This window comes from Meles meles, chromosome X (assembly GCF_922984935.1).
Source record: "Meles meles chromosome X, mMelMel3.1 paternal haplotype, whole genome shotgun sequence".
In the NCBI taxonomy this organism is placed as follows: Eukaryota; Metazoa; Chordata; class Mammalia; order Carnivora; family Mustelidae; genus Meles; species Meles meles.
In genome coordinates, this window is record NC_060087.1 from 1,598,808 (window position 1) to 1,614,070 (window position 15,263).

Consider the following 15,263-nt stretch of genomic DNA (forward strand, 5'->3'; position numbering starts at 1 on the left):
ATTTTTAAAATGATAAAGTTTAAAATTATAAAAAAGTAAAAAAAACATAAAGTTAAAAAAACTTCATTGAACAAATACAATTTTGCTTGAAGGCAGTGTTATATGCAAACAATGAATCATGGAATACTGCATCAAAAACTAATGATGTACTGTGTGGTGGCTAACATAAAATAATTTTTAAAATTATAAGGTTTAAAATTATAAAAAAGTAAAAAAATATGAAGTTTAAAAAAAAACTTCATTGAACAAATACAATTTTGATTGAAGGCAGAAGACTTAGCAGCATCTGGTGGGAGTCTGGCCATTTCCTTCCTCTTTCTTTCTTTCTTTCTTGGCTCCATTCTAGAACCCTGAGATCATGACCTGAGCTGAAGGCAGACGCTTAACCTCCTGAGTCACCCAAGTGCTCCTGGCCATTTTTCCATGAAGGATGTTCTTAGTGGGTTGCTCATTGCAAAAATGATGTGTGTGTTACGTCTTCCCCGAAAGTGGATTATTAGCAGACCATGTTTTTAATGCCAGAAAGGCAGGATGGGATTTGTACTTATCTGGCTAACCCAGCTTTCACCTCTAGGGAGGGCAGGAGAACCCGATTCCATGTCACTTGGCAGGGTCTGTGCAGTCCTCAGCATCTGATCATTGTGAAAGATGAGGCTGATGACCCCCTTTCTGGGGGCACCTGAAATTATCTGTGGACACGGTCAGGGAGAGTCGTTGAGAGGGTTCCCTTGTAACAGTGCATATGTACATGTGACAGTGTGACCGTGATTTCATCCATTAAGAAAGAAAACTTGAGAGTCTAAGGAGTTTAGCAAAGGTCTCCACCATCTGTGGTAAGCGGGAGACTTCACCATCTGTGGTAAGTGGGAGAGTTTATAATCTAACTCTACCTCCTCTTGGAGGCAACACCCTGTTCCACAGGCACAATGGCCCTCTCAAAAAAATGCCAGTGATGACAAGGCAGACAACCTATCAGTTTTTCTTGGAAGATCTTCCAAGAAAGATCTTCCTGGTGGAAGATCCTGATGGATCTTCACCAGGACACCATACCCAACATGATCATGAATGTTTACATGTACTCAAAGTCCTGTTCAAGTATCCATTAGCGTTTCTATCTTAGGATACATGCATGTCTTTCAAGGAGAGTAGCCAAGTACCAAGTCATACTTATTTAGGTAAAATCGAGGTTTTCCAACTCTTTCCCACAAGCACTCAATCTGAGGACAGGCTTGATTTCCAATCAATGTCATTAACAGGATCATTTCTGATGAATATAACTCAGAAAACGTGCTCCCATTCTGGCCAGCATCTTGTATCTTCCAATGGTTTCTTGTATCTTCCTTCTGGTTTTATCGTGGACGAAAGGTAGACCAAAGCACAGCAGACAGGTGAGTCGAGGAAGCCTTATGAGGATGGATGTTCTTGACTCTTCTCGGTTCTTGTTTAGTTTCTACTGTCAGGGGCAGAGTTGGAATTTTGGAAGCCCCTTTGGCTGCCTATTTTCTAGAACCCAATGGATCAGTGTAGGCATTGAGAGGTTGATTCCAAACCAGTGTTTGTCTGAATAATATGGACTTTAAGATGGCTGCTTATGATAGTAGCATTGCATTACTAACAATGACTGAGTAAATCGCATTAATCACCACTTGAAACCTGACAGATAATGGCCACTTAGTTACACTTATTAACGTAAAGTGCAGCCAGCAAGTACCAAACATATTAAGATGTGCAAATCGTATGGAAACCAATTACTAGCAGGGAATGCAAGTGCACATGAATGGAAAACCTTTTATGGTATGATAACTAAGAGCCTTGAGCAACTCCCAAGAAACTCACCCCATAACACAAAGAAAGAAGGGGTGCATAATGAGGGCCCCAGAATCTGGAAGGAGAAGAACCATTGAATGGACACACCGATGAGAGGTGAAACCAGTTGACTATGGAGCTGTCATGGGAATCTGTATTTGGAAACACTTTTATTCCTTATATTTTATTGTTCAGGATGAAAATGTGGCACACCCTTCATGGTGCTCATTTGGGAGCATGGGCTCAGAACTTCTTCTCATTTTTTTGGTATTTTTATACAATTCCCATGCAGAGTTCCCTGGAAACAAAAATGACCTGGGGATCATCTGTATGTTGGGTCTGATGGTCCAGGATCTGATATCTAGAGTTGATGGAACCTGGAATAAGACATTCCATTAAAAAAAAAAATACACAAACTATGTTTTAGAGGAAGAGGGGTTTATTATGAGAATCTGTGTGGCTAATCCCCAGGCAAACTACTCTGGTTTGTGTAACTGGGTGTTCAGGAGCTTTTCTTTGTTGTAGGATGATAATTCCTTGGTTTTTCTACACCCAAATTCTTTCTTCATGTGGGAGAGTGGCTGTCTCTGTCTGTCTGTGCTTCACAGTGGCAACCCATTTGGGGCCTGGTGTTGACAAATAGTATGTCCATGAGCCCCTAGATTATGTCCCATAGTTGGTCTTGTTGAGCAGAATGGAGAAATAATCCTGGGAGTTAGGGAGAGGTTATATTTTCCCTCCTTTAGTTGGGTGTACAGATCACCCCGCGGCAATGCTACAGTTCATTAAGTCATCAGAATCCAGCGTTCCTCCATAGAAGAGCAATTCGATGAATCATTTTGGTGGTAGTCAGAGATAGGAATACTCAGTAACTACAGGGAAGGTGCCAAGGGCTTTGCTGACTATGACATTTCCACCTGGGTTTGTGTAAGGAGATGCAAATCAGGGAGGTAAACTTGTTTCCACATTTGTGTCTCGCAAACCTCAACCATCTGGGTGGGCAGAGTGTTGACCAGCCTCCATGTCGCAGAGAGAGGTGGTACCAGCCGGGTTATATTTGGCTGATGAGTCCAGGTGGCTGCTGAGCAGAAGCAAGAGGTCTTCAAGAGAGCCTTCTGGTTTTGTCGTGGACGAAAGGTAGACCAAAGCACAGCAGACAGGTGAGTCGAGGAAGCCTTATGAGGGTGGACGTTCTTGACTCTTCTTGTTTCCTGTTTAGTTTCTAAACTAAACAAGGGGCAGAGTTGGGATTTTGGAAGCCCCTTTGGCTGCCTATTTTCTAGAACCCAATGGATCAGCGTAGGCATTGAGAGGTTGATTCCAAACCAGTGTTTGTCTGAATAAGCTTCTCTCCTTTCTCCTTCCTTAGCCAATAGCTCTTCCTCTGTGCTCTCTATCATCTTGCTTTCGACAAACAGATTGATGACGGAGGGAGTCCGCGTTATATTCCCGGTATTATTTTAAGTACAAATATGAGGGATGGCTTGCAGGCAAACGATGAGCGTATGTTTTCTCTCACTGCAATGGATTTTGCTATCCATGAGCTGACCTTGGCTCCCCCTTGATGGATGATGATGAACTATCCTAAAATCACGGTATGGTGTTGTGGTATTTGTGCTCATCCAAAACCAAAGTAGTGGAGACATTCAAGCAATTACCTGTTTTTCCGGACGACCCAGATTTATCTCATGGAGACGTTCTGGGTATAAGCCTCCAGGTTCAGCAGCTCCACAAGACTGTATGGTCATCCTGATGTGTTTTAAGGTAGGTTTAGGGATTGAGCCAGTTAACGCCAAAGGCAGAGAGAGGTAGGGGGACCCAGGATTGGGCATAGCACGAGCTCGTTCAAAACAAAGTAAGAGCAGCAGAGACTTCGATGGTGGAAGGTTCATGTCTTGACCGATGCTGAAAAACCAGTTTAAAATGTCAGAAGTGGAAATTTGGCTTTGTCATCTCATGAGGATTTCACCATGGGGACTAGTGGCATGAACAAGAAGATAACACCTGTTTGTGTGTGTGTGTGTGTGTTTTTTTTTTTTCCAGCACATTTGATCTCTGGCCAAGGAACAAAGGAAGGCTCCAGCGGTGTGCGATGAAGCTCAGGTGAGAGAAGCAGTGAGCTATTTTGCAAATGCTGTGGACACTCTAGGGACAGCTGGGAATTCAGCTTTAGGGATTCAATGTCGCATTTTCTAGCCATGGCTGGTTGTAGATCCACACTGACATTCTGGATTCGGTTAAGTCTCTGATAAAAATCGGAGATATCTTGGCAACTGATACAAACGTCCACGGCAGATTTCTGACATAGTCGTGTTATTTTCTGATGCTGCAGGTGATTTCGTAGCATTGCATGGTGACAGGTGGTAGGTCTGTTTGTGGTGATCACAGCATAACACAGAGACTTGTCCAATCACTGTGCTGTGGCCCATGTGTAACACTGTGTCCTCGCTACACTTTCATGACAAAAATAAAAATAAATGAAACGTTGTCAAAATAGGATGTGAGAAAGGCAGTTCAACACATGTTGGTTAGATGAAAACACACATGTATTATCATGATTTGGCAACGGGACAAGTCCTGGGCATATGGGTCCCGCCTTTGAGAAGTTCATAGTCTTGGGTGGATATCTTTGGGAAGCAAAGAGTTGCAACTCATGTGGCCAGCATCGTTTTCTGAGTGTTTAGAACGGGTTCTGAGAGCAGACGAGGGTCAGGGACCATTTCTCTTCTTTCTGGAGGACATATTTGAGGTGGGTTTTGAAATATGGATAAAGACAACACGGAAATGCGGCTAATAGTTCACGTGTCCAATATTCATTACCCGATAACAGAGGAGGCATCCAGTGGGAAGGGAATGACCTATTTCTTTGAGACAATGGGACTCGGGTTGGGACTGACCAGCATCCTGAAGGGGACTAGCCTGGTCTCCAGATTCCAGGCTGCTCCTTTTCCAGAATTCAGTTCTTCACCAACGTTCTCCCTTCCCCTTTACCCTGGGGTTGCTTTTTCTTTGTTTTGTTTACTATTTTGTATTGGTTTTGTATTGTATATACAACAATTTGTATTGCAACTATTGTTGCTGTTGGTGTTTGCTGCTCCAACCAAATGTCCCCTCGGCAAACCTCTACAGCTGCCCACGTTTGAGGTCCGTCTGGTGTGAAGGAAAGTCAGCAGGATCCTTCTTCCAAGGATATGACCTCAGGAGTCTCACTGCCTCTGGCCTAAGAAATGCTTTGTCTCTGAGTAAATGATTGCAGACTTCACCTCCTGGAAAAACATTTAGTGTATGTGAGTGGGAAACCCAAGAGAGGGTCATTTTGAGCCTCGGGGACCCCATTCAACAGCAGCAGCCAGTGCTTGGAGAGAGAAATTTGAGAGGCTCTCCTCTTCCTCAGGGAGGATGTGCCTGGTTGTTTTCATGAGAAGGGGACATTGCCAAGGGACGTAGCTCCCAACCTCATTGCACAAAATCCATGCTTGTTTTTCAGGAGGCTCTTCATTGCTCTGCCTTGGATATGTGTACTCTTAAATCCATGCCGGTCCCAAGAGGAGCCTGATGATAAGCCTAATGTAGTCCTGATTATGGTGGATGACCTTGGGATTGGGGACCTGGGCTGCTTTGGCAATGACACCATGAGGTAAGATTTCGGGCTGAGTTGCGTTATTTCATCTGTTGTCTGGGCTTGGGAGGTTGATAAGCTTTTATGACCCTATCATGTGGAAAACCAAACTCATGGGTGGGAAATTGTCTTTAAAAGGAACAAATAATGCTAAAACCAGGCCTGTTTGGATTTGAATCTTGGATCTGCACTTATCGCTGGTGAACTCTCGAGGGAGTGTCTTGGTTTCCTTTCTCATTGCTTGAACGCACAGGTGGAGAGTATACAGTTGTGAGTTCATACGTGCAGTGCATTTGGAGCCGAGACCTGACACATAGTGAGCCCTCTGTGATATGCAACATTATGACACAAGGGACGATTTTTAAAAAGATTTATTTATTTTAGAAAGGGAGAGAGGGGTGCAGGGACAGAGAGAGAATCTCGAGCAGACTTCCAACTGAGCGTGGAGTCCAATGGGAGCTCAATCCCACGACCTCGAGATCATGACCTGAGCCAAAACCAAGAGTCTTCTGCTCAACGGACCAAGCGCCCCCAGGTGACCCCGATGAGTGATGATTTTTTACGCATACTTTTACGTGGTGGAGCTGGTCATTTTATGCTTCCTAACTTTTGAAGACTTTTAAGGTGATATCCTTCCATTTTAAGAGTGGGTCCTCTGGAAGAATCAAAAAACATAGGGCCAACAGAGTCGGAGCTCTGTGGTAAGCGACAAAAGCCATTGACGTGCGTCACTACCACACTTGACATATGACCCCTATACTTTAACAATTCCATTTTGTTCGATCACTTCCGTCATGACGAAAGCTGGGTCCCAGTACACTTTATTTGCATCCAGCCAAGCCATTCTGCTGTAGAAGTCTATCTGATGGTCTCCAACCTGCAGGCGTCTTTACAGGGAATGACAAGGCAGGGGTTGCGAACTTGGTCTAGAGCAAGGACTTCTCTCTACGGAACATGTGCATTGAACTTTTCCTTGTGTCCGTAAGTAGCTAGGTGTAACTACAGCCTGTAAGTCATTCGCCTTAATGAATCAGTCCACAGACACGTAAATTTTTTTAATATATATTTTAGAAGCCAGGGCCGTATATGCATTAGACACCATATCGCAGAAGCACATTGTATCAACCTTCCAAAAGACGGCCACCGTCTAAAACTTCAGCTGTATTTTTTCCATGACGTGAGGAGAAAAAGGAAATATGGCTCTGTGTGTGGGTACTTATTCTGCTCTTCCAAGCTCCAGGAATCATCGTAAACAGCAGTGTTGGTCTCTGCCTCTGTCTGTCTCTTCCCTCCTCCTCTTCTCTGCAATTCCCTTTCTGTCTCTTTCCAGGACACCTAACATCGACCGCCTAGCCAAGGAAGGCGTGCAGCTGAATCACCACATCTCTGCAGCCTCCATATGCACCCCAAGCCGGGCCGCCTTCCTCACGGGAAGATACCCCATCCGATCCGGTGTGTAGATGGACGTGCCTCTATTATGGTCTGTGGACACGTTAGGATTCAAGGAAATGAAAATGTGGCTAGTCCATTTAAAAAAAAAAAAATTCCCCAAAAATGTGCGTGCACGCGTGTGTGTGCGTGTGCGCACGCGCACACACACACACACACACACAGGTCCTTGCATTCACAGCTGCAGAAGTCTGCATGGCAACCACTGTTCCCCTCCTTGGCCCAAGCCATCCCTGTATGGCTGTGTCTCTTCACCTCGAGCTGATGGTTTATCCTGAGTGTGCTGTGATCAGGAGTAGGCAGGATTTTCCCTCCCAGGGCAAGAATGACAAGCTCTCTTGGAAGGAAGTAATTAGCAAGATGCATCTGTACTAATTGTGGGTGTCATGAGGAGGACCCGCCAGAAGGTCGTCAACGGTTATCGCACATCGTAGGATTATATGGTTTTAACATGTCCTGTTTATTCATCTCTTGATTGACCAACCGTTGGATTGTTTCTGGCTTTAGGCTCTTATGACTAGTTCTGCTGTGTACCTGTCCCGACACGTTCTTGACTCAACACGTATTTTCAGTTCTTTCGGATACAATACTGAGGGGTGGAATGTGTGGACCATGTGGTTATATTTTCAAAGATGGTCAGACCGGCCGTGGTTTATGGACACAAATTCTACAGTTGAAGAGGATGCAGAGCATACAATTCCTAGGTGAATGGTGTCCAGTTCTTACGTCCAATTCTTAGTCAAGCTTGAGAAGCCCCTTGTCCAGCTTGTTTCAGGTTGTCACATAACCTTTTGCATCCCGTGAGGTTGGTTGATGATATCTTGGTTAGCTTGTGCTAAGATGAATCGGGTCCAGCTGTTCTGTGTTTTTTTTTTCCTTATGGCAAACTTATAGGTGATTTGACTCTCCCGTTTTTCTTCTGTGCTACTCACTTTATGGGAAACCAGGTTCCCTAACGTCACAAAGGAGATGGTTTCATGCAGAGGACATGGTTACCAAATCCAACTTGGAAGACTTTTCTCTTGCATCCTTGCATATGGTATTGAAACAATGGGAGCGCCCTCTCTGAAAGTGTCCTACTGAATCGCCTCTTTTGCTTTTATATGGAATTTCTCTTTCTTTTCATCCACTTTGTCCCATCGTATTCAATTTTTCTCTACACTCCCAGATTTTGCTCCAAGGTTGGGCCGCCATTTTGGAAGGAAGCCAGGATAGGTCGGTTTAGGGAGTTCTTCAGGCTGGATGACTCCAACATTTTCAATACACTCAGAAATCTTCGGTTACTAGCAGTGGGACTGGGAAAGTCCCTCTGTTTTTACTCCTGTCCAGAGAACAGCTGGTGGGTATTCTGGGCTTCTTGAGTTAAAGGATCCTTCAGAAACTGGTTTGCATTCTTCTGCTTCTTTTCTGTAAAATGTATATCTTGGACTTGTTTGACATGTCCCCATCTACCTGTCACCTAGACTTGTCATTTGTGATGTCCATGAGTGAGCAGTTTTCTTTTCGTATTGCTCTATTTTTGGTAAGGAATGGAGAGGTTCAAAAACTAGGTGTCCAGTCTTCTCAGAGGCCCCAAAGCCAGGTTTTTGACAGACATTTGGCATATCTACCTTTTGCACAAATACAACTAAAATCTATTGTCGGAAAAAAGAATCCGTTGTAGAAACAGTAGGCTTTGAAGTTTTCACAAGGTTTCATTTTTTGGCTCCTTTTCCAATACGGTGATTTCCCCACCAAGGGCAGCTTGTGTTGGATGTTCAATCACCAGTATCTATTGAAAAGATACCTTGTGTCATCATAAACATGCTGGAGTCTATGTGTTACTATCATTTGAATGGTGTGTTTGTGCATGTCTGATAATGTTGTCTGTGCATACAAACGTGTAAAGAGGTCTGTAGTGGAGGCCAGTGTGCGTTCTCTCCGGGAAACACAATTTTCCTCCCCTGTGTGATGATTTTCTGTTCCTCACATGTTACAACTGAACCCTCCAGCTTCTGAACCCTCCATAACTCACTTCCTCTTCATGGTGGATGGACCTTAAAAATGTATCTTAAAAAAAAAAATATTTTGAGAATGTCTACACCCTGCATCTGTCACCCAATGTTCAAGATCAGGAACATTTCTGTTGGCTCAGAAAGTTTCCATGGACCTCTTTCAGGCTGTCCCCATGGGTTAGCTCCTTCTTTCACCACTTCCACAGCTCAAGAGAGTCAATGAAGAGGAAAAAACTGTGCTACTCCCTTGGGCGATGATTAAGTCTGCATTTAGTCTCACAATGGCATTGCAGTGGGATGGTAACTGACGGTTTCCTAGCTAATTGCACGTTGATGGAATCATTGATGATTTACAGGCAGAAGGGACGTCTGAGAGTAACTCATCTCCCTAATTTCTCTGTAAGAGAATAACAGTCTCCCTAAGTAGATGCTGATGGGCATTTACTCATTGTATATGTGTGCTCTGTTGTTTTGTTTTGTTTTGTTTTTCCATCCCACTTAGGAATGGTCTCCAGCACACAGAACCGTGTCATCATCACCCTTGGAGCCCCTGCTGGACTCCCTCATAACGAGACGACATTTGCTGCCTTACTGAAGAACCAAGGGTACAGCACGGCATTAATAGGTAAGAAGTGGCCAAAGGCGTGACTTACTTATTATAAAAAATAATATGTGTTGTTCTATCCTTTTTTCAAGATTTATTATTTATTTGAGAGAGCACGAGTGGGAGGGGCAGAGAGAAAGGGAGAGGTAATCCAAAGCCAGTTGCGCTGAGCACAGAACCCGATGTGGGCTCGTTCTCACGACCCTGAGATCGTAACCTGAGCATAAATGAAGAGCCTGATGTTTAACTGACTGCACCGTCCCCGCACCCCTGCGCTCTCTACTTGACATGGTTTTCTTGGAAACCCTTGATTTCGAAATAAACATGCATCTTGGCTATGGCAGAGAAGACCCTCTGTGTGATGTAGGTTCTGCATCTGCCATTTCATTGGCTACCTCTGACCCTTCTCTTTCCAACATTAATCTGTTTAATATATGATCTTTCTCAAGTAAGTGTGTCCCCCGTGTCCTCCAGAACCCTCTTTCATTGTTGTGTTTTGTTCACCTGGGACCCTCTGTCATAATGACCCTCTCCACTGAACACACACACACACACACACACACACACACACACACACTCACTCCTTCCTAAATGGTGCATGTTTATCCTTTTCATACATACGTCAGGCACCACAGAAGATCCCTTCCCACCTGATGACCAGGCTTTGCCAGATGGCCACCCCATGTGTTTCCATATCATGTTTGCACAGACCCCCACTGTTCTATGATGGTCTTCCTCTATTATCCTCTGCAGACTCTGAAGTCCTTCATCTCATTTACCATGTATGATTTAAGAAATGTGATGAGCTCTCTTAAGAGCACACAAATAGCTTGATGCATCATTAACTTCTTATGGGGTCAACTTTTGACTCCATCTAAATGTCTACAGCCTGTCTCCATCATCCAAATAGAATAAAATGTATCTTTAACAAAAATGTCTTTTGAAAAATGTCTACACCCTGTATCTGTCACCTAAATCAAGATAAAGAGCATTTTTGTTGCCTCAGAAAGTTTCCATGGACCCCTTCCAGGCTGTCCCCATGGGTTAGCTCCTTCTTTCACCACTTCCACAGCTCAAGAGAGTCAATGAAGACGAAAAAACTGTGCTACTCCCTTGGGCGATGATTAAGTCTGCATTTAGTCACCGGACTGCATTGCAGAGGGATGGTAATGATCAGGATTCTTAGTTAATTGCAGTGGAAATTGACATTGATAACTTACAGGCAGAAGGGATGTCTGAGAATAACAGTTCCTTAATTTCAAAGCTGAGGAAATTGTTTCTTCCCAACACTGAGAGACACATGAGACACTGGAATGCAAACGTTGCACAATAAGATCACATTTGTCAGCCTCTCCGTGCTTGTGTATGTTCTCAAGATAAGTTGTCTGCCCCTCCCTAATTATTTCATCAAAATGGAACCATGGATATGGTACAGATGTCTTTTTTCTCATGGCCAAAGATGATCGATGTCAACCAATGACGACCCATTGGAACCTAAACCTACTATCCCCATTTGAGAGCCTGGGTTTCAAATGGTATGAAAATAAGATGCCGTTTGAAATCAAGCTTTGTGACCAATTTGACATGGGCAAGAGAAGACAATCTTAGTGCAGGTGCAGGATGGAGAAACCCGGGCCATAGCCTTGTCTCTCATCTGCTTACCCCCTCAGTTGCTCAGCGATGTGAGTACATGGATCCTTCATGTAGTTCTAACTCCACACAGGGGACTATTAATGTTTCAGTGCATACACGTGATCATTGTCTCTTAGAATCCATATGCCAACAGGATGCCCATGCCCTTGGGTCTTTTTGTTACTGTTCAAGGTGTGGCAAGTTTTATCAAATAAAGTTTAGTGAACTTTAGTGGGAGACCTAGGATTTCCATCCAGTGAGCGATCCAACCATCCTTCATCCATGCTTGGTCCATCCTCCATCATTCATCCATATCTATCTATCTATCATCTGTCTATCATCATCTGTCTATTTATCTATCTGCTGTCATCTGTCTTTATCTGTTATCTATATACCCATCTAGCCATCCATGCACACATCCTCCCATTCATCTATCATCTATCTATCCATCTATCCTCTTGCATATACAAATATATATGCCCCATCTATGTTCCATCATTTATTTGTATCAATCTATCTATCTATCTATCATCTGTCTATATACCTACCTACATAACCATCAACCTACGTATCTATCCACCAGCCCTGTCGTCCATCCATCTTATGTCATATATACCGCATTATCTAATATCATGTACTGACCTACCTACTCACTTATCTCTCCACACCTGTAATCTGCCCTGACCTGTCTGTCATGCATTTATCTTAGTTGCTATGATTTATTTCCTTCTGTGAATGAGAAGCTGCCCAGTTCACATCCTTCCTACAAACTCACAGCTGTATTTTTCCTCCCTTTATCTTCCATCCCATCTGGTCACTCGCAACCAGATCTTAGCCCAAACGTCTGTGAGCTAAAGAGGAGCAAAAGATGAGTCGGGTGCTGACCTCAGATTTTTAGGCAGAAGGAAACGATTTGCTGTTCCATTTTTGTGCATGAGCCGCTTGTTCTGAATGAAGAGTGCTCACGTGATCTTCATGGTGTGCCGGCATACTATGCTTAATTTGTCTGTTTGTCATTTCAGGCAAATGGCATCAAGGCTTAAACTGCCAGTCCCGACATGACCAGTGCCATCATCCAAATCATTATGGCTTTGATTACTTCTATGGCATGCCATTCACTCTCACCAGCCCCTGCTGGCCAGATCCCTCTCGTGACACAGAATTAGCCATCGAAAGCAAAATCTGGTTTTGTGTGCAGCTGGTCGCCGTTGCTGCACTCACTCTCCTCTTGGCGAAACTGTGTCACTTGATCTCTCTTCCCTGGTCCTTCATCCTCTCTATGGTTCTTTTTATCTTTCTGCTGGGCTACTTTTGGTTCTCCAGTTACACGTCTCCTTTGTACTGGGATTGCCTCCTCCTCCGACAGCACGACATCACCGAGCAGCCCATGAAGGCAGAGCGAGCTGGTTCCATCATGGTGAAGGAGGCGATTTCATTTATGGAAAGGTAAAAGTAATTTACAATTTATAAAAAAAAAAATCCATAAATCTTAATGGATTTAAGACCGAGTATTTTCAAGAGACGAGTGTTTTAAAAACATAACACAATGAACACTTTTTCAAAAATGAGAGAGGACGATTTGAACAATATTGAATTAAGAAAGGGACTACAAGTAGTTAGGGCTAGACAGTATACAATACAGGATGTTTTGGAGGCAAGCTGGACTCTGCACGCAGTACCTAAGGAAGGCTACCTCGTTCGAGTTCTTGTTATTAAAATCACAATTTCTCCATTGGCCTTGAAATTCATATTTGGTCAGACCAAGCAGATAGACTCACACAGAGCTCAAAATTACAAATCTGGCCTGTTAATTTATAATACATGTATATGTATTGATATACATAATGTCTGCATAAAAATGTGCAATGGGAAATGTATTTGCCAGGAAACCAGGTAGTAGAATACGTTGGCCATTGCACTGTTTTCCTGTGCGGAAAGAAACTTCCCTGAGAAATTAAAATCTGAGGGTTTATCATTGAGCATGAGCTACACAAGGGACGTTATTCAACTGAGATCAGTGGAGATCATTATAAAACCCAGTGCATCCAGAACATAATGCCTGGAAACTTTCTAAAGGAGTCACATTTATGGGTCTCTAGTTGTTGCTTTTTTTTTTAAAGACTGTGAACACACTTTTTACTCACCATTTCAACATTGCCCAAGGCTTTACCATGACTAATCACCATCCTGGGGATTCATTCTAGACGTCAAGGAGAAGTTTGCATTTAGGAATGACAACATAGTACAAGCACATGATAAAAAATAAGCTAATGGCCCTAAATCCAGGTGCTACCAGTCCAAACTGTAGGGACTTTCCAACATGTCTGAGAAGCCGTACTTGAGAAAGTACATTAATTGAATCTTCAAACATGAGCCAGAAGAAAATGAAGAACAGATTTCAGGCTTACCGTGTGAAGCTCTAGCACAAGGAAAATAGATCCTCAGCTAACAAGGACAGCCATGTTATGCAAATGCCACTCTGAAAAATTTCTGCTCTGGTGAGATATCAAAATGAAAAGAACGGGAAAAAAACAAATTTAAAAAGTGTTTGTACCATGGTGAGCTGGGTTGAGTGGTGTCCCTCCAATTTTCATGTCTACCTAGAATCTCAGAATGTGATCCTATTTGGGAATAAGGTCTTTGGAGGTGTCATTTGTGAGGATGAGATCATCTTGGGGTAGGGGATCTGTAAGCTGGTGTGTGTTTGGCTGGCACATAGAGTAGTTTGGTGATGTAAAGGATCTTGGGGAACCTGTAGGTAGCTTTGTCTTCACCTTGTAGCCACAGTGGGCACAATACAAATTTAGACTCAGAGAAATTAAACCGTCTTTGCATTGCGGGTGCAATGGGATGGCTGGTTTCTCTTCAGGCAAACTCCTCCCCTGGAAACTTCCTTTATGTCCAGAGCTGCAGATGCTTTGCAAGGGGACACATTAAGATGTTATGAGATGACATCATCATGTCAAAAGATCTCGATGAGTGATCCTGTTACATTCCATGAGCCAGTTCAAGTCTGAAGATGCCTGCACATGTTGCTTACTATTTGCATTAGTACATCAAGAACAAAGTGAAAAAGTACTTCCATCGCTAAGAGCTATGTTGAGTTTCAGAAGGTCTCTATGGTCCACAGTGGCACCATTCGGAAGCCACTCTGTGGATTATTGAAGTTGCCACGAGCAGCATCAGCCTGTAGGTTCGTGGATGGTAGAGTTGCTTTTATCGGGGTTCTCAGTGTGTGAGTTTCCTGTGGCTCCTGGGAGAGATTTCTGCAAGCAGGAGTGGCTTAAGGTAACACAGATTTACTATTTTATGGTGTTGGAGGTCAGGAATCTGAATCTCATCCTACATGGCTACAATCGAGGCATTGGGAGGACTGGCTCATTATGGAGGTTTTAGGGAAGAGTCTGTTTCTTCTCCCAGGATGGAGGGGCTGCAGGGTTTCCTTGACCTCCTGCCTACACTGTTTTTTGTCCATATTGGGGACCCCATTACAAGGACACTTGTGATTGCATGGAAGCCACAGCCAGATAATCCAGGATTATCTTCCCATCTCAAGGTCCTGAACTTAATCCCATCTGCAGATTCCCTTTTGTGATGTAAAGCAACAACCGTGTCATCTCAATCCTCAGTATCCCTTGCAAACCATCCTTTTCCTTTAAGAACACCAGTTCTTGGATCCTGGTCCCCCGGACCCCGTCACCCCAAGATGACCTCTCCACTAATTACATCTCTAAAGACCCCATTCTCAAATGAGATCCCATTCTGAGCCTCTGCATAGGCACCAGTTTTGGCGGGATGCCATTCAACGCAGCTCCCCATGACCCAACTTTTTTTTTTTTTCATTTTTCCCCTCATTCTTTATGCCATCACATGTCATCAGAACAGACATTTTCCAAGGAGTGTCATCTGTGGTTGTCCTGCCCTGGTTAGCTGATAACTTATCTTCCCTATGGGTTGTCAGGGCTCGAAGTAGGTCATATTCATTTCCTTTGTCTTCCCAGGAGACCTGAAGGTGTGGAGGCAGCTTGCCAAGACATGTTTGTCCATGCTTGCTTGGGGATTGTGAAAGAGTCAGAGTTTCTTTTTCTTTTTTTTATATTTTTTTAGAGTCAGAGTTTCTAAGAAACCACTCCCGAGCCACCATCCCTTTGGTCTTTTG

At 43.6% G+C, this 15,263-nt stretch overlaps 1 protein-coding gene across 2 annotated transcripts in view; it reads left to right on the top strand.

Annotated features, from left to right (window-relative positions):
* Window positions 1-15,263, top strand: part of ARSF (arylsulfatase F) — a 34,683-nt gene that overhangs the window by 6,822 nt on the left and 12,598 nt on the right. For both annotated transcript variants that reach the window (XM_045995596.1, XM_045995595.1), the window contains exons 2-6: window positions 3,850-3,909; window positions 5,294-5,443; window positions 6,756-6,877; window positions 9,371-9,493; window positions 12,127-12,550. In XM_045995596.1, coding sequence (XP_045851552.1) covers window positions 3,899-3,909; window positions 5,294-5,443; window positions 6,756-6,877; window positions 9,371-9,493; window positions 12,127-12,550 — 830 coding nt within the window. In that variant the 5' untranslated portion in view covers window positions 3,850-3,898. The remainder of the gene's footprint in view (window positions 1-3,849; window positions 3,910-5,293; window positions 5,444-6,755; window positions 6,878-9,370; window positions 9,494-12,126; window positions 12,551-15,263) is intronic.